The sequence below is a fragment of the Lathamus discolor genome, chromosome 8 (genome assembly GCF_037157495.1).
Source record: "Lathamus discolor isolate bLatDis1 chromosome 8, bLatDis1.hap1, whole genome shotgun sequence".
In the NCBI taxonomy this organism is placed as follows: Eukaryota; Metazoa; Chordata; class Aves; order Psittaciformes; family Psittacidae; genus Lathamus; species Lathamus discolor.
In genome coordinates, this window is record NC_088891.1 from 2636244 (window position 1) to 2654995 (window position 18752).

General features: G+C 40.4%; 1 protein-coding gene across 1 annotated transcript in view; it reads right to left on the reverse strand.

The window, feature by feature from the left end:
* Window positions 1-285: 285 nt before the first annotated feature.
* The window catches only part of MAP2K1 (mitogen-activated protein kinase kinase 1), a 33567-nt gene continuing 15100 nt past the window's right edge, over window positions 286-18752 (reverse strand). The window contains exons 2-11 of the mRNA XM_065688247.1: window positions 18000-18210; window positions 15813-15959; window positions 12974-13051; window positions 12407-12458; window positions 6227-6351; window positions 4149-4356; window positions 3964-4028; window positions 3766-3827; window positions 2168-2213; window positions 286-1195 (exon numbers count right to left, since the gene is read on the reverse strand). Coding sequence (XP_065544319.1) covers window positions 1082-1195; window positions 2168-2213; window positions 3766-3827; window positions 3964-4028; window positions 4149-4356; window positions 6227-6351; window positions 12407-12458; window positions 12974-13051; window positions 15813-15959; window positions 18000-18210 — 1108 coding nt within the window. The 3' untranslated portion in view covers window positions 286-1081. The remainder of the gene's footprint in view (window positions 1196-2167; window positions 2214-3765; window positions 3828-3963; window positions 4029-4148; window positions 4357-6226; window positions 6352-12406; window positions 12459-12973; window positions 13052-15812; window positions 15960-17999; window positions 18211-18752) is intronic.

Here is an 18752-nt window from a genome sequence, read left to right on the forward strand (position 1 = left end):
CAGTGACAGACGCAGACAGGCAGGTATGCCCTTGGCTGGGCGGATCACAATGTTCCCATGCCACAGCCTCTCACACCCGGCCCAGGGAGACCACAGCACTGAGCAGTAAAGGCTGTACAAAGTTGCACGGGAGACAGACACAAGCTCTGGAGTCAGGCTTCCCTCCAACAGCCCTCAGGAACGCAGGGAACAGGGTATATACACAAAAAGAGTGTGTAATGCACACACACCTTCAGATTAAGGCTTTGGTTAAGTTCTTAAAGTCTCTAAAAAAGCTTCAAGAAGTTATTTGATAATAGATTTATTAAGAGAACCCATTGCTAAACATCTGAGAGAATAAAACAATAGAGGATCTTCATACACTTCAGACACTAAACACAGTTGTCATGAAACTTCAGGTTAAAAGAAAGCAAAACTACCTGGATCTTTGTCTTGATTCTGTAGGACACGGCCAAGAACTAACTTTTAAAACTCAATTAGAAAGACATCACTAAACCCAAGTGGGATGATATGTTTTAAAAATAAATACAGAAATATGAACAAGTCTACAATTAGAATAGTGCCCTGGACGTTCCAAGAAATGCAGAGCTCTTCCCATCTAGACCTGTGAAGAGAGATCTCAGAACAAACGTTGGAACCATCAGGCCTAACTTTCAGGTACAGTGACAGCAGCAGAAGCATGCTTGACAGATACAGGTTCAGGGCATCCTTAACCCTTTCTGTGTAGGAGATTAGGTAAGCATGATTGAAGTACCAACGATTTACAAAGGATCTTGGTAAAGTTCAAACAGGCTGGGAGGAAACACCCTCAGTGATATCTTCATTAAGAAAGAATATCCATAATCACTTAAAATCAGCAAGCACTGGAACTTAGACATCTTACAGTTTGGTCAGTGAACGAATGTCATCCAATACAATACCAATTAGTTTATGACAAAGTTTAAAACCATTTGGCACATGCTATAAAGACATTCTTCCTTAAGAGGTGAAATACATGTTTGAACAGGTAGAAGCTGAGGAAAGAGGACCAAAATAGCATCGTTGTTAACAGATGTACAGGACAGGAGCAGCTCTTCTGCACTCAGACTCCAGCAGCATGTGTGGGGGTGCTTGGTTGGTTAAGGCCTATAGTTGAACAGAGCCACCCTGCAAAATCCACCTCCTCCGCTTCAGATCTCTTAATGAAAGCATGAATCTGAGCAGAGGAGAACATCATCAGTATTCAAGCACCCAAATCTGTTAAGTAATAGTTTTGAATAGCCTGCAATAGCATAAATCCAGTTTACTTTCAGTTTTCAAGCTAGCTATAAGATCTGGCAAGCCACACAAAAGCAACCAGGAGAGCTTTTCTGCAGGGTTCTGGAAATAGCCAGCATATGAAGTGTACACGTGGCACAGTATTCCAGAGGAATGCTGCCTACACCGTGCCTAGTGCACAATACTTACACCAAAGTATGCAATAAGGATGTGACTCAGCCACTTGAGATAATACTCTGGAAAATGTCTGCTTGTGCATAGAGAGGCTTTTTGTAACCAAAAGAGTCTGACTGCATTTTGTACCCTTAGTGTACAACAGGATCACAGCAGGGGAAACTTGTTTTTCTGCAGCAGAACTTCAGTGCTAGAGTTACAGTTAAGGCTATGAAAGATCCAACGAAACTGGTAAGGCCACTTCATGCAGAACAATTGCAGCATGTTTGGGTGTAGTAGTTCATAGTTTTTGCTAAGCAAAGCTGACATGAATGATAAAATTTGCCTGTCTTTCAACAGATTATTAAAATGCATTTAGCTACTCCATAAGCAAGTGGTATTTTGTTCTCTTGTCCTCCTGAAAGTAATAATCTATACACTTTATTATTGACTGATAAACACAAGAAAGGGAATTCTTTTGCTCATTCATAGCATTAGGTCATCTACTTCTTGTCATTATCAGACTCCCAAACCCACACATTTTGGTCTCCTTGACAGTCCCTGTCCTGGGAGCTTGTGAAACCTGTAACCCCTTGAAAAGAAGCTCCAGAAAAGCAGCCGCTGCTAAAACTGTTTGAGCTGCTTATGTCAAGGGCCACAAACTACACTCTAGGCCTCATGCTCCGATCCTCATCGGCTGAGGAATCCAAACCGCATGGACAAGAGCTCTCTGTTCAAGTTCAGAGCTTTCACTTACCATCAGCTGCTTCAAGTCGGCTCTCTCAGCAGGATTTTTAATTAAACTAGGAAAACAGAAAGTGTTGCACAAATTACATGTGTTATCTTGTAAAGATCAGGTTACATCATCCTGGTGTGCTGCTTAGGTCTAAGAAGATCCCACTCTAGATACAAGCATTAGGTAATGCAGTGCCTCAAACAAATCAGAGTCTGTACACGAGTCTCTTCTGTAGTTGTCACAGGTACAGTTTTAGGTATTAAGTCCTGAATTGCCTGGTAACTCCATGGGGGCAGCAGTGAGTGAATTGCCTGGTAACTCCATGGGGGCAGCAGTGAGTGTCTATAACCAAGCTGGAGAGATCAAATTCCCATTTAAAAAAAACCTCAACACTAGGAACTGCTTTATCCCCCAAGTTTCTTTTACCCAAGTCTTTTCAAGCTCTCTATCAAGTATGGCTGTTGCATTACTTTTCTTCCATTTGGTAGCAGTAAATATGTATATGTAGCTTTTACTAAATTAACTTCTCAAACTGTAACAAACTGCCTCCCTTGGCACTGAATATACTGGTTCAGTGCTGGTATCAATTAAGTGCAACTGGACAAGTAAATCAGTGGGCAAACTGCTGCTGTGATAAAGTTGTTGGTTCAGTGAAACACTGGGAAAGAAAAAAACATATGTGGAGCCTGCAAGACTTGTGCATCACGTGGAACAGTCATTGCAGAACACTGTGAAGGTTACTCTTAAAAGTAAAGATCCTCCTTTGGAACTGTGGCATATGATCAGTCGTAAGTGCTATGGTGTCTTTGATGCTGAGAAATCTAAGTTGCATACAGCAGCAGAAATCATATCTCAAGGAGGGGAACATCTCTCAGCTTTGGGGTTCTCTTTGGATACATATGCTGTTAAGCTGGTACCTGCAGGATGAGCTTTAGGCACATTAGCAGTCAGAGGATTACACTGACTGAAATTACATTTACCGTAGCCACAAGTAGGAACTGTCCTGGTTTTGGCTGGGATAGAGTTAATTTTCTTCCCAGTATCCAGTGCAGTGTTGGCGTTAGTCTGAGAACAATGTTGATAACACACCATGTTTTAGTTTTCGCTAAGTAGCGCTTACCCTGATCAAGGACTTCTCAGTCTCATGCTCTGCCAGAGAGGAGAGGCACAAGAAGCCAAGAGGGAGCAAAATAAGGAGAACTACCCTGAGCTAGCTAAAGTCTTATTTCATAACACAGACCATCATCCCAGGGTATGAACTCCGAGAAGTTGGCCAGAAGGGGCTGCTTACTGCTCAGGGACAAGCAGGGTGGTGAGCAATTGTATTGTGCATTGCCTGCTTGGTCGGACAGTGTTTATTCCTTTCTTTATTTCCTACTATTATTATATTTTATTTCAATTATTAAACTGTTCTTATCTCAACACATGGGTTTTTACCCTTTTTCTAATTTTTCACCCCCTTCCACTCTAAGGTACTCAGCAAGGTACACTGCAGGGGTACCAGGTTACCAGCTGGGCTTAAACTACCACAGGATTCTGTCAGGTTATTGATACACACTTGGGATCAGCCCTGCTGCCTTAATGTACCTTCCCAACTAAGCCACAGAGAAAGTACTCACCATTTGTTAACAAAATCTTGAAATTCAGAACCAAAAACACCATTGGGCAGTTTTGGAGGTGGCTAAAAAGAAATAAATCAGTCATTCAGCATAACTAATACATGGTGAAGCACAACCTACCTAGAGATCTACCAATTACACGCCCTGTATCTGGGTAAGTTTACAACTGTATTAGTACAAGTGCAAATAGTTCATTACCTCGTTGACAATGTAATCAAGAAGCTCAAAGATTGCCATTGGGGGTCTGCTGTCTGGTCCATAGGCTAAGGAGAAATTGTACAAGTAGAAAAGCACATTGTTACTCTCCTTCTTTGGTAGGGGTGTTTGAAGACACTAAAGCCTTGAAGCTGACAGAAAAGAACGTACAAGCTGTTGTAACTTACAGCTCACTGGTCGACCAGGTGTCCTTTGCCTGGGTGAGGTCTCTGTGACTGGTGAATCTCCCTCTACAGGGCAGCCAAACATTAATTCAAGCTCCTTGGAGTCAGGAGGAGGAATCGGGTATCTGCCAATAGCCATTTCCACCAGTGACAGCCCCATGCTCCAGATATCTGACTGCACTGAGTAGTGAGTTCCCTGTAGTCTTTCCGGCTACAACAGACAAAAAGGAAGGAGAGAGTATAATAACAAGAGAAAAAAAAACTGCATTCTGCAGTAACCTGGATAAAATGAAAGATAAAACCTCAACCTATTAGAATGACATGTTCCAGTGAGTGACTTCTTGACCTTTTTCTCTCACTCTCATCTGGAGATCTAGAAGTCCCACAAACTTTGCATACACGACTGCAAATAGCATCATTTTAGAGTATTCTCAGAGCTATTATGTCACTGGTTTATTTCTTCAGCTTTATATCTAAATGTTGCAGATATTAATGATGGGATAACTAAAGAGCAAGAAAGCAGAACTAGTACAGGCAACTAAAGATTCATCTGGTTTCCCTGAGAAGCTGCTCTTGGCTTTCTGCTTTGGCAAAGAGAGGGAAGGTAACTCTATTAATTGTGTCCAAAAGTGACCTGGTGCTCTAGAAATAGTCCTGTGGTTTGTGACACTTCTCAGCTGATGCCACTCTGATAGCTCCCTACAGCAGAAATGCATTTACGCAAGAGCCATTCTATACATGCATGCTGCAGTTTCACATCCATATTCAAATAACTTCTAAAGAAGCTGCTGAGTTTTATAATCTGTCAATATGCTAATAAAATAAAACACACAAATTGAATGAGTATTGTATTGTATTTTGTATATTGAATGAGTAATGTATTATACAGGGCACAGACCCTTCCTGGACGTTTTATGTTTGAAAAATATATACAGGATAGGAAGATGGGCATGTGTTGTGCAGGCTGAGCCACCTGCACACTAAGGTCCAACAAAATGAAGTGAAATAGGCTTAAATTTAATTATTTCTATCAACAAATCAACAGAATCACCATCATGGCTTGGTCTGTGACATATGACAAGAGAGCAAAGCTAAATCTCAGTCTGTAAAAGCAATAAAGAAGACCAAAAGCAGACAACACTTTGCTCTCACTCCTCCTACTGAAAGAAAAAGGGAGAGCCAGCAGTATATGAAGGGCCCAGAAGAGATGGGGCTGTGAATTTTTGTTAATTAGCAACAGTCCCTGACTGTATGTGGGAACATAAGCCAGTTTTATTTCAAGTACATTACCAATATTATATGACAAAAAAGAGAACACTGTCTTAGCTGTTGAAGTGCAGGACCCATACAAAGCTATTATGCTTTAAGCAGAAAAAAATGGTTTAAACCCACACAGTTTCAATCTTAGAGCAGAACCTCTGAACATGCTATTGTAGGAGCTAATTGGTTGTCTGCTGCACCAGGTGTGTACATTAGAATGAGACGTGTTATTTCCATAAACTATTACTTTCACATAATGCAAAGAGTTCATGGGAAGAACAAGTTTCAAGGTATTCCTCATACGGAGGAACAAAGAATACTCTGTAAACAGGCTCAGACTGCTGCCATGGCCTTGTCCACAGCAGCCACTCCCATCCTTTCTCTTGTTGCTGAAGTGCATTGGGCTCCCAAGGGCAGGCACAACAGGATCACTACCGAGGCAGCAGTGTATACTCGCCTGCATAAATGACCACAGCAAAATGATGGAGTGGGAAGAGAACAACACTTAAGGAAAGCAAACTACAAATACTGGGCTTTTTTGGAGACGTATACAAAACCCGAATGCATTGACTGACTGGATTCTGCAAGATGGACACAGCTACATCTGTTACAGTGTTTCAAAACATACCAAGTTGTTTGGTTTCCCTTGCAACAGTTCCTTCCCCCCCCCATACAGTCTGATACTGGAATATTCCTGGAATGCAGGAAGTGCTGAACTATGACCAGCAGTAGCGATGGCAATAGTTGGTTTTTTGTTTGATTACTGGAATCATGGTATCTCTACCAGAACATAAATTCAAAGCTACAAAACCTCTACTTACAGACATGTAGGAACGTGTGCCAACAAACGAGTTTGCCATAGAATCTATCAGCTGTCCACTGACACCAAAATCACAAAGCTTGATTTCCCCTCTGGAGTTCACCAGAATGTTAGAAGGTTTAACATCTGCAAAAAAACATTATGAATGGATGAATTATATTTAACAGATAAAAATAGGAAATTTGACAATGAAAGTAACATGAAAGGTCAGAGTTACCATGTGTCTCCCTTTGTTTCCCTTCTAACTATGACACAATTCTACCCCTTCTCTGAGAATACTCAGGGAAGAGATTTGGTTCCCTAGGCCCATTTCACTGGCTATTTATCTACGGACAGTTACAAAAAGTCTGTTAGTTTGCAGGTTTCATTTCACCCTGTTCCTTGTCCTTCCTATACTCAGTTTGGGCATCTACATCACCCTTGCAATGACTAAGATGCAAGATAAACATTAAAGTGTACGTCAGCACAGCTGCTTTAGCCCAGAAAGAATCACGAAAGAGGCCCTATATTTATTTTACAAAGGTAAATGAACTACAGCAGCCACTTCATCATCTTGAAGTTAGCATTCATATCTATGTAACATAAGCCATCCTTTAGCAAAACAGCTCTTGGAGTGTGTTCTTGCTGTTCTGGGGTTTGTTTGGGGGTCTTTGGGGGTGGATGCTCTTGGTTGTGTCTGTTTGTTGTGTTGGAGTGAGGTTGTTAAAAAAGCTCTGAAAAAAATCATTATCCTATTACTGAAATTCTGCATTTGAAATGCTCAGAGATGGCTTTTACCTGTGACAGAACCAGGCAGGATTTTGACTCAATCACTGTTTCTAAATAGAAACGTAATAAGGGTCACTGGTAACCAAGCAACTAATAACAGCTATTTGGACGCAAAGGTACAGAGAACAATTATTTACCGTTTCTTTTGGAGCTGTAAGGCTTTTTTATTGCTTGGCTGATCCTTACCAATGCATTATCGAGATAATGCAACAGTTCACATAAAGCAACAGTTCACATTTGAAAGCAGTGCTACAGAAATAAGGGTACTATAAATGGGGTTTGAAGAAAGATCAGCTCAGCCTATTAGAATTTCACTTTAGACCCTGCTATTCAGAGCAGACCCAGAGGTCCAGATAGTCTGTAGCATATTTTCATTTGCTTTTCCCTTTTGAACACAAATATATTCCAGGTTGGTTTTATTTCAGCAACTGAGGAACTGACCTTAGTGATAACAGGATGGCACGGGAAAGATGACACTAACATTACTCTTCATCGCTGGAAAAAGATCCCCATGCAGAAGATAATGCCTCACTGAACAACACCCATGGAGATTGCAGATGAAGACAAAGCTAGGTCTTAGCTGTTTGCCATCTCGCCCCCTTTCAAAGAACCAAAACCAAGCTTAAATTACGTTATCTACATATGGAAATCGTGGCCATATCTTCTGGTTCATAGCATCACCCTTCCAGGTAACTGAAACTGTCCAGGCACGCTGGAAAGTGTTTCAGGATTATTTCTGTGTATACAAGTTCTTCTATGCTCAGCTACAGGACAGCAAGCCTGCAGCTTGTCCACTTTGCTTGGAGTAAGCATCAACCTGTAGAAAATCCAGAGTGATCTAACACAAACCATTCCCTGCTCTTAACACAAAGGAAGTCATGCCTGTGCACTTCTTTCTACCAGAAAGAAAATCTCAGCTGCTTCTGGCAGGTAGAGTCTTCCTCCTTATGGAGAGGGAAGAACATGGGCATGTATTTCATGTGTACTTTTAATTTCCTATCCCTAGGAAAGCAACTGGCTTATAAACATTGCTCTCCTCAATGGATTTTCCTCCTGTCAGAGGAGCAGAAGTACTGGGCAGTTTGTGGATCTGTTGACCAGGCAGAAAACAGAATGGTACAAACTGGTTAACTCTGAGCAGTGCCTCAGTAAAGAGAGACTTTTAGAGGCCACCTGGGCAGAAAGCTGAACCTTCTGCAAGTTTTGACTGCTTGCAGAGACCTCAGCACATTGCACGGTGAAAAGGAAGAATCCAGTCTAGCAGCTTGACCTATCAGTTTGAAATTCCAGCAGGAATAAAACACCAACAAACCCACAAAACCCAAGCAGATGGTGGAGTGAAGCAGGCAGCAGAGATTCTGGCTTCACAGGAATCTGCACCTAGAGCTCTGTGTAAAAGCCAAGGGGAAAAGTGTTTGTGAAACACTGGAACCACTACAGAGCCTGAACACAGTGAGAGACATGGCCTCTAGATTTGCACTGCTTATCTGTGCACATCTACTCGTTCGTTTAAGAATAAAGAGTTAAATCCTCACTTATTTCTACAGCTCATGAATACTTCATGTTTGTAATTAAATGGCCAAAAATAACATTAGCATTCCTCTGTCGGTGAACCAAACAACACTCTCTTTATATTCATCATATATGCTCTAGAATCCACCTGGGCTTTTGACAACTTAATTTTTACCTTCAGTGTTCTCCTAGCTGATAAGCCCACATTGTTCCTTCCTTGCAATAGCACAGCAAACCCTGAATCCTCACTGGAGTTTTGCAAGAAGCTTGTCTTTCTCTGAGCATTTTCATTTTCCTCACAAGGCACCCAGTGCAATCGGTGTAATGTCTGCATGGCTGCTGTCTTCCCATCCCTCTCACTGCAGCACACTATGCTATTTTAACTCCAGAGTGCCTGAGCACTTCAGCAGTTTCTCTGGAAACCAGAGATTCGTATTGCCAAATGCAACAGGAATGCCAAAGCATCCTTCAAAATGTCTGCTGCAACTGGAAAGATTCGGACAAATCTAGAAAGGACGACAAGAAAATGAAAGGACATTTCATAGATCATCCCAGACAGCTGTGCAATTCTAGAGACGTCCTTAGCCAGTCCAGAGGGATGGATCCATGACACTGAAAAGGCAGCTAGTTAATACAAAGAAGCTTCCAGGGTTTACAGAACATCTTGTAATCTCTTTAAGAGGTGCATCTGCCTCCTCTGCCGGAGCCCAGCTCTCCCCCTCAGGCACAAACCTAGTTCTGAAAGAAAGGTGGCCCTGGGCATTATCATAGCACCATCAGGCAAGAACTTCCTATGCACAGAAGCTACTCAGCAGCCAGATTTGCTTTGCAGCACATTATTGGTATCTTCCAGTCAATTCCAATTTCCCAAGGCAGTATCTTAGGAGAATACTCTAAAGCTAACACACTAGAAGGGACCACTGACAGCATCCCTGCTGTGTGCTGCCTCCTGCCCTGCAGCTCCTGGCTGCAAGTGACTTCAGAAATCTTATGAAGTGTTTTTTATGCAAGAGGAGAGTTTCCAGAGAGAACCACACTCCAAACTGGGCTCAGAAACAACCAAAATGATGCTCTTATTAACTTACAGGATTTTTATTCACACAGAGACAACACACAGCAAAAACACATTAGTGTCTTAACCTGCAGCAATATACTTCGTCTTTACAGAACATTCCTTTCCTTGTCATTTAGTGCCTTTTGTAACTAACCACAAAGATAAATGGGCCCATAGAATTAGCATTTCCTGTTCTTGACCCAGAAGAAATTTGAAAAGTCCAAGAATGTAAAATTATAATTTAAGAAGCTTTGGTTGTTGAGGTTTTATTTATTTACAGTGGTATTCTTGCATTTTGAAGCCACATTTAACATTGACATGCATTGCCTAAGCAAGTTCTGACAACGTTAAACCCTACTGACACCAGTTCACTCTACACACTTTTCATGGATTATGTTTTCTCCACTTGCTAGAACTCCTTAATCCCAGAGGGCCACGCAACTGTACAGCCAGCACACAACCGAGCATCGGTCAACCTCTGGAAGATAGCTTCATGCTGCAGGACAGCATCTTGCTCAGAAACCTGACAGCAGGAAGCTGAACTAGGGCCCTCCTCAAGAAGGACAAGTTCTAACAGCTCAGTTGAGTGTGCCAGCTTACACGAGGCTCAACTTACATACGGGAGGCGACTGGTGGACAGTATCAAAACCAAACACCAGCAGATTTCGGTCCATATGTCAACAGATGAGCAAGTCTGGCTCCATATGTCAGGAGACAGAAACACTGTTCTGGCTAGTTTTCCTTTTCTCTGCTAGCACTAGCCACAACCAACTTCCAAAATGCCACTGTAGCTCCCCACTTTATCAGACATCACACATTTCAGTGAGAGCTTCAGCATAAAGCGTACAAGGTCACATATTCCTGATGCTGTCAGAGCACTCAGCATGGAAACTGAGCTGAGAAAATAACAACTGCAATCTGTACGTGGAATTTTACACTGCAAGGCACATTCAGTCCATTGGAACCAATGGAGAAGAGGAACTTTTGCTGGTCTGCGCATCTAAAGTATTCTGATGTAGCCAGTACTGTGAGGTTAAACTGCACTTAAACACGATCAGGAGGTGGTTACTTAGGATTTATCAGATTGTAAAACTGGAAATTAAGTTAGAACAATTGCTGTGTCAGCACCCAGGTGAGCGACAGCAGCTTAACACACACACACCCCCCAACCAACAGAACAAACCACTGCCATGTCTCAACTGAGAGCTACAAGGTTTTTCCAGTATTCCCTAAAATATGATCTCTTTTCCAGGAGTCTCCCTTATGCTCTAAACAGAGGCAAATGTCTTTGTAACCATCATCAGATATGTTTAGAGTCTACCTCCAGCCTCCTTTCTCCAAAAGAGCTATATTTGACTGCTAAAAGAAACACCGTCTGATCATGCGTAAGGTGATCCTACAACAGACAGTATAAGCTGGGATTGCTAATTACTCTTCTCTGCCTGGCCAACAAATGTAAACTTAGACACATATTAGCGTCTGATGAAGATATTTTTATAATCTGAAGATTGATCTCATCTGGTACAAGACTCCCCGAGCAGTTGGCATGGTTTAGACATATTGCCTGATCACTGCAGTGAGTAGTGCCATTCAAACAGAAACATGAAATGTTCCATCTCCTGTCGTCACTTTACACGCATATTAGAAATAGTGGAACTTCATACTTTACCATTTCAAGTGTTGGTTTTGTTTAATGGAAAAAACAGCAGCTTAAAGAGGTGGATTTTAAAAAGGGCAACTATAAGGTGAACATAAGGTAGTGCAATTATTTATCAGTAAAGTAACTAAGGACCCCAGGAGTGTAGAAGAAACACTCACTTTACATAGCTTCACTGTGGCTTTAAACTCATTTAAGTATAAAAAGATAAACAATTCTACATGACAGATGTCTGTAAGCATGTGAATATAAGGCATCTGCTGGGGATGGGGACTTCCCTTTAAAAGTTTGAATGGCAATAATGGGTATTGAACTGTCAAATTTATTTTAGGTCAGAGGTTTTAACCCTCAATCTCTCCAAAGATTTTGTCATTACGGTTAATAGATCTGTTACTATCAAAAGACTAGAAGTTGCAATGAGGAAATATACAGTGAAACAATGCTTTTTAATAATATTTTTCTTCATAAAGTGTTAGTTATGCCATTAGAAGCCCCATTCATAGGTATCTTGACTGTCTTCTGCTTCTCTTTAACTGAGCACAGGAATGGAAACTACATGAAGAGAGACCTCCATACATGCTGCCTCATTTCAAGTGCTGACATTGCTAAGAAAGCCACTGCCCACAGCTACACTAGCCAGAGTGCAACTCTTCACTGCAACTACACTGTGCAACAGGCAACTTGGCCCAAGTGCCACTGCTGGAGAAAGAAATGTTTAAGGGCTTCCTCAGTTCACAGCACTAAGACTGCGTTCTCCGCTTCTGTACCTGTCTGCGCTTATCTAGAAGTTTATAATGTACTTTGTGTTGAAAAAGTCTACTCCAAGGTGGTGAAGGAAGACTTACCTGGTATTTAAGGGAAATACAATCACTCAGGTCCTTCAAAACATTCCTATCTTTGCTGCAAAGGGAGTACTTCTGGTCTCAAGTTAAGATTCCCAGCTCTAGCACATACTCCCACTGGCCAAATCACTGGCAGCAAGCAGTTTCACACACTGACAAATCCTCTTATAAATGCAGATAAAGTGCAGTAAGACATCAGAAGTTGCAAGTACATGATAGTAAGATATCTGGATATACCTCCAAGAATAACCCTCTGAACCCAAATCATATTAAACTTAAAGAACCAGTCATATAAAAAGCACATATTAACCTGAATAAAAATTAAAAGTTACAATGTAAAATTCTCACCTCTGTGCATTATTTTATGCTTTTCTCTCAGGTATGTGAGTCCTTTTATTACCTAAGGCCAAAAAAAAATTAATTTACAAAGCAGAAGAGGTAAGTGCATGCTTTGTACAAGAACTGCAACTGAATGCAATGTAACAGAAATCCCAACGTGTAATCACTGCAAATCAATACTCTGATTTAATTTGTACCTCCAGCTCAGACTAGAGAAACAGTCAACCAGCCCCTCACTGTTAGTTCTGCAGACAGAGCTTGTTGCACAATAGATACGAGAAAGTAAAGTTCCAAATTTTCTAATCAAGTGTTGATTCTGTTCTTATCCAGAAGCATCAGTTGATACAAAAGCAGAAAATCAAAGCAAATACAAGGTGTTACTCATTCCGATGCCCTGAGATACCACATGATGACATGCACAAAACCTGTGTTTTAAAAGAAACAGGTGAACATCTGGTAGGATTCCCCCCTCCCACACTGCCCAGCCCTGAAGTAGTATGGGAATGGGAAATCCAGGAAGCTGCTGAGACATGCATATACCTACTTCCAGCCTTTGAGAGATATGAACACACTCACCGCAATGCTAACTTTGCCCAGTATCTGCTCGGGAATTCTTCCAGCCTTTTTCAGTACTTGATCCAAGGAGCCACCATCCTAATAATAAATGTTTGAATAGTCACGATTTAATCAAATTACTCTAAAGCCAGGCTGAAACCCAAGTATGGGAAGTAAGAAAGTGTTGCTTTTCATGTTTGACTTAACATTGTTATGGTGCATATCTGAAAATCATAAATTACTCCATAGGAATTAGTCAGTTTCATGTTTATTTTAAACAAACATTTGGCCAGTAACTACATCCACTCAAATAAACACTCCACACAATGATCTTCCATACCAGCATTTCCATGGTTTGGATCTTGCTAAGGAAGTACGGTCTACAAATAGCTGTCAGCCAAGTGTTTGGAGTCTCATAGATTCTGTCCACCTTCAGTCCAAATCAATAACATGCATTTTTTTCTTGTCACAGTCATTCCGTGATACTTAATCCCCATCCAAAGACAGAATGAGGACTGAAACACCACAGGAGATCTTATGATCCTGATTACAGGGATAAAAATGAGTCACACTGGAAAAGAAAGGGTTCTCTTCCTGAACGTGTGCTAGTGGCACCCTATGATCATAGTTAAGCCCAGATCCCTGTTCTCCTCACCTCGTAGAGGAGATCCTACATAGAGAAGGTTGGTCTCTTAGTTCTGCATATCCAGGGTGACCCTGTCAACTTCCAAGGATGGGGAGTTGATTTGGCTCTCAAAGAACCAAAATAGGAAGAGATGATTTTCAAGTTTCATGGTAAGTAACAGTTCCAGTAATCATATTAGGTTAAATAAACTGACTGTATGCACACACACCCCCAGCAAAGTCAAATATATTCCACTGTTGCTAAGAGCTTTAGAGAAGGAAAAATGTAAAAGAAAAAAGCTATTTATTTTTAGCAACTGATTCAACAATAGGCTTGTGCATAAGTTTTGGATTCTCTAGAACAGAGAATATGTAATCAAAGAAGAAAATAGCTAGCTATTTCTCTAACTGCAAAACATCAGCCTGTTGTCCAGATCAGCATTTGATATCTCCAAGTACTCAAGGCAAAAAACCACCTTGAGAAAGCAATTGCCTTGTGCCTTAACCTATCCATTTACACATGTAAAGAGAAAAGCTAAAATGCAAAGTTTAGTTATTTGAGGACTAAAATCCACAACTCTTAGGAGAAGGAGAGTAGAGAAATACTTACTTGAGCATGTATTTTTGTAAAAAACTACACCCACATACGCTACACTTGGTAAAAATATGTCAACAGGAAAAAGATCTACATAGATTTCTGCATTTCAGGTAAAACCCCATTTCTTTCTTTCCCTCTCCAAGGACTAGCTCCGCTCCTAGAAGAGGCTGAACCCAATTCAATTGTCTAGTGTTGGCTGCAGCCTTCAGTATCTTCCAGGAGCAGACTCCAACACTTTAGCCTGTTAAATACCTGCTGCTAAGAAAAGTTATGCATTGATTTTGAATTTATGTACCTAAAAATATCAAACACTCAAATCTTCAAGTTCCATGCCTTTCCCGCCTCCAACTTCTTGTTCATATTCATACTTCTGTTTTGTAACTCACTGCTAAAAATAAGGATTTTGACTGGCAGTAATTGAAAGGTATACACAAAAAAGGCAATGGAGATTCTCAGCTCATTGTTCATCCAAAAGGAGACCAAAAGCTTCCACCAAATGACCATCAGTTTAATGGCTTAAGACTCCAATTTAAATAATCCACCTTTTCATTCTATTGCAGAGCTTATTGATCAGTTGGCCTATGTGTAAAATCTTGTATGCAGTCTGACTTCGACCACATCTCATCCTGCCTTCCCCTCAACTGAAGAGCCTTATGTCAGATACATCATACCCTGCTTAGGAACTTGCAAACCCTCATTGCTCCTGTTAATTTTCTCATTGACAAATTAATTGAGATTCTTTATGCCTGTTGTTTCTATACGTAATTACAAACCACCACCATCTCTCTTGGCACGTATTAACATACATACTGCTCTTCTAGCTATTGCAGATGTGCACATTTGTGACATTCATTACATGCATCCTGAAATAATGCCCAGTCAGTCATTTTTAACATCTATTTTTTCTGGTTTTCATTATTCTTCTCCATTCTGAGAAATTAACTTCTTTCTAATTCCCAACAGCCACTTGTATTTTGGGGTATGCACACCTTCTATTTGGTGAGCACAGGCTTAAAAACTGGATTATGAGCGCTTGTTCCTAAGCAACCATCGATTCCTTCTAAACATTTCAGTCATGGAAGGCCAGAGAAGCATTAAAACAACCACATGTACTTTGCAGAAAAAAGGTTTGTCTCCAAAGCAGCAGGGTATTTTTCCAGGGAAATACATAAAAAAACCCTTCAGATTTATTGTATTTCGTATTGTTAAAAACAATTCTCTACTGAGCAAATGAGGCACAAAATTTGCCTGACCTTTAATTACAGAAAATTCCCTTTTAGTGTTTGGCTCCATATGGTTGGAGAAAGGCAAACAGCTGTCAAGAAGAAGCTGTACTTTTCTATTAAAATTAAACACAGTCAAGAGTATTTTTGGCATTAAAAACAGTTGTGTGAGATCCTTCTGGGCTTGTTCACTTCCCGGGCACTAATCTTGGTATTTTCTGTAAAATTTGAGAAAAAGGAGATAAAATAAAAATTCATCTAAATAAGAACAAACTAGACCAGGTTGCTCCAAGCCCCGTCCAACATTACCAGGGATGGATCATATACTCTCTTAACTTAAATTCTTTTGACACTCAGGTTTTGCCCTAATGGAGTGCTAACAGCTTCAAGCTAAGACAGATTCATATGTACTTACCATGTGTTCCATGCAAATGCTGATTTCACCATCACTGTAGAAAGCTCCATAAAAGCCCACTATGTATGGAGAGTTGCACTCATGGAGGACTTGCAGCTCCCGGATGATCTGGTTTCGAATCGCTGGCTTGATCTCTAGATGAATTAGCTGTAAAACAATCCACTCTTCATTATTCTCTTAGTGCTACAGTGCCATTCAGAAAGACCAGGTTGTTCAGAGTTTTCAATACTTCGCTGGATAAGGCCCTGAGCAGCCTGCTCTGATCCCACAGGTGACTACTTTAAAGCAGGAGACTGGACCTTCTGAGGCCACTTCCAACAACAACTATTCTATGACTTAACTTTAAAATAACTCACCTTATTTTCTTAGTGGCAAAGGGAAAACAAAGTACTACAATACAGCATGAGAAAGGTGAAACATGAGCACCCATGAAAAGGTTTGATTTCCATCTCTTCACTAAAGACTTCTCTATCACAAACTTTTTGTCCCAGCACATTTTCTTCACTTGGGTTTTGTTCTGTGGAAAAGCCATGAACAAATATCTAAAGGAAATGTGTCAAAGACATACTGACTCAGAAGCAGCTGCTGAAAAATATCTGCACAGGTGTTTGTAAAGCATTAGTGAAAGGAATGAGCTGAACCTCAAACTAAAGGCTTCCCAAACTGAATCTAAGCTAAAGAGAAGATTGCAAACAATACTTAGTTTCACTAGATGGTTTCTCTCATTCAATCCAAGAGGTGTATTTCTTTTGTTAAAGGGAAGATTACGAGGCATCATGGAAGTCAAATTTTAGTCAATAGATGAAAGAAAGACTGCAGTTCAGCAAACATCTCAGTTGCACTGACTATTACTGTATTTCCTGTTAAACCCACAGTATTAGAGGAAAAAATAAAAAAAAAAATCAATTCAATTGATTTAGTTCGAGAAAACCTCAATGATTTGTATATTTTGCAATTCTCATACCTTAAAAGTGGGCGTTTTTATTCACTTTTCTCCAAACTGTTAGGTTTTTATTTTTCAAGTCAGTACATGCACATTTTCCTTTAATTTTGCTGAAGATGACGGTGTACTGTTCTTAAAAAAGTAAATACCTCAAGTCTTTAGACTTCTCAGTTAAAAAAAGAAAAAAATTGAAGTTTTCAGTAATATAACAATGGGATCTGGGATGGGAGGATGACCGGTGGTTTATCCTTCTCAAAGGCAAGGTTATGTTTCTGATAAAGCACAGCAGCCTGCCTGCCACCTCACCCACTGCAGTACAACAGCCTGTGCCTCAACAGGCTGCTTCCCAACAAGTGCTACCTATACAAGGAACTTTACTCCTGGAAGGATAAGACACAAGGTACCCAAATAAAGTATCTGAGATGCTTTTCCCTTACTGCATTTGGTTCCCAGGGATACTGAGAGAAAGTGAAAGCTCCCCACATAAACAAAGTGAGGATTAAAACATCAAGCTATTGCAGCTAGAAAAATAATCTCTGTTCTCTCGCAAACTAGGTCACAACTGCTACTGGCTGCAAAGCATAAAACTGAACCATGGAACAATACTCTTGCCAGAAGGACAAGTACCTTTTTGCACAGATGCGACCTGAACCCCAGGATGAAAATATAAACCAGGAGATGTCACTGTACCCGGTGCACTCCCTCACTCTTGTTTTTTGAGTTCATTTCTTCCTATGTCATCCAGATCCCTTTTCTTATCTGCAGCTGTGAAGGAACATCTTAGGCAATATCCTTGCCCTTCCTCTAAACTCATGGCAGGATATATATATATATATATAGATATAGATATCAGGATATTGTCACCTTTCCCTCATTCATACCTTTCAGTAACTTTTTCTAGGCCTTCTACTCATTACTCAGTTTACCACATTTTATCTGAAAGTACATATCCTTCTGAAAAGAGTGTATTTGTCAAAATGGGAAAAAAAAAAAAAGAAAAGAGAGGGAATGAATACCTAGCCTTTCATTATGAACACATGGAATGGTATTCATGAAAACCTGGGAAGTTTAGGATAAGCAAGCCCAAGTTCTCCTGCTTTCAGAGAAGTTGATGTGCTTCATGAAGTTGACATTATTTTTACGTGTCAACACCACTTATTTCTCTAAGTCAAGTCACCATGTTTGATCAGAGACTATCTCCTTCATAAACATCATACCCAAGTTCCTATTTTTGAGACACCCACCTTTCTTGCCATTATGAGACCAGAAGGTTTGTGAGATACTTTGAAGACCACACCACCATTTCCTGCTCCCAGCTCACTGATCTTCTCAAAGTCATCATCTTTCAGCTCTCCAACCTTTTGTTTCTGGGTAAGAAAAGCTTCAAGGCGCTTTCGTTGCTGCTCATCCAACTCTAGTTCTTCCAGCTTCTTCTGAAGCGCTTCCAAATTTGTCCTGTATCAACAAAAAAAGAGCAGCTTCATTATTAAGCTATTTAAGCTTACCCAGCAGTGTTGCAAGAGGAAGAGCAATACAACATTGAGGTCAGATTAAATCCAGTACATTTTTGCAGCTATATACATTATCTCAAAAGACCTGACTTGTACAGTCATCCACATCAGACATACATTATTGGAACTCTGATTTAAGTAAACAGTATTTCATTCCAGATAAAACAATGACATAAGCATGAACAGATAATATCCAGTTTCCCCATCTTTGAGGTTCTGTTCAGATCCACACATGTTAAGTTTCACTACCTGCAGGAGTGGCTTCATGACTCAGCATTGATGACCTGAGCTCTCATGAAACACAGCACATCACTCCACACTATTTTTGGTTTCACATTTTCAAGGATTGTGTTGTAATTTCCTACAGAGTTTGTCTACATGTTTTATCTACTGATTTTCACACAACTGTATACCTAATAATCCATTCTGAAGCTTCTTATTTAGGTATCAGTTACCAAGCAGAACTAGACAAATGTGCATTAAAAC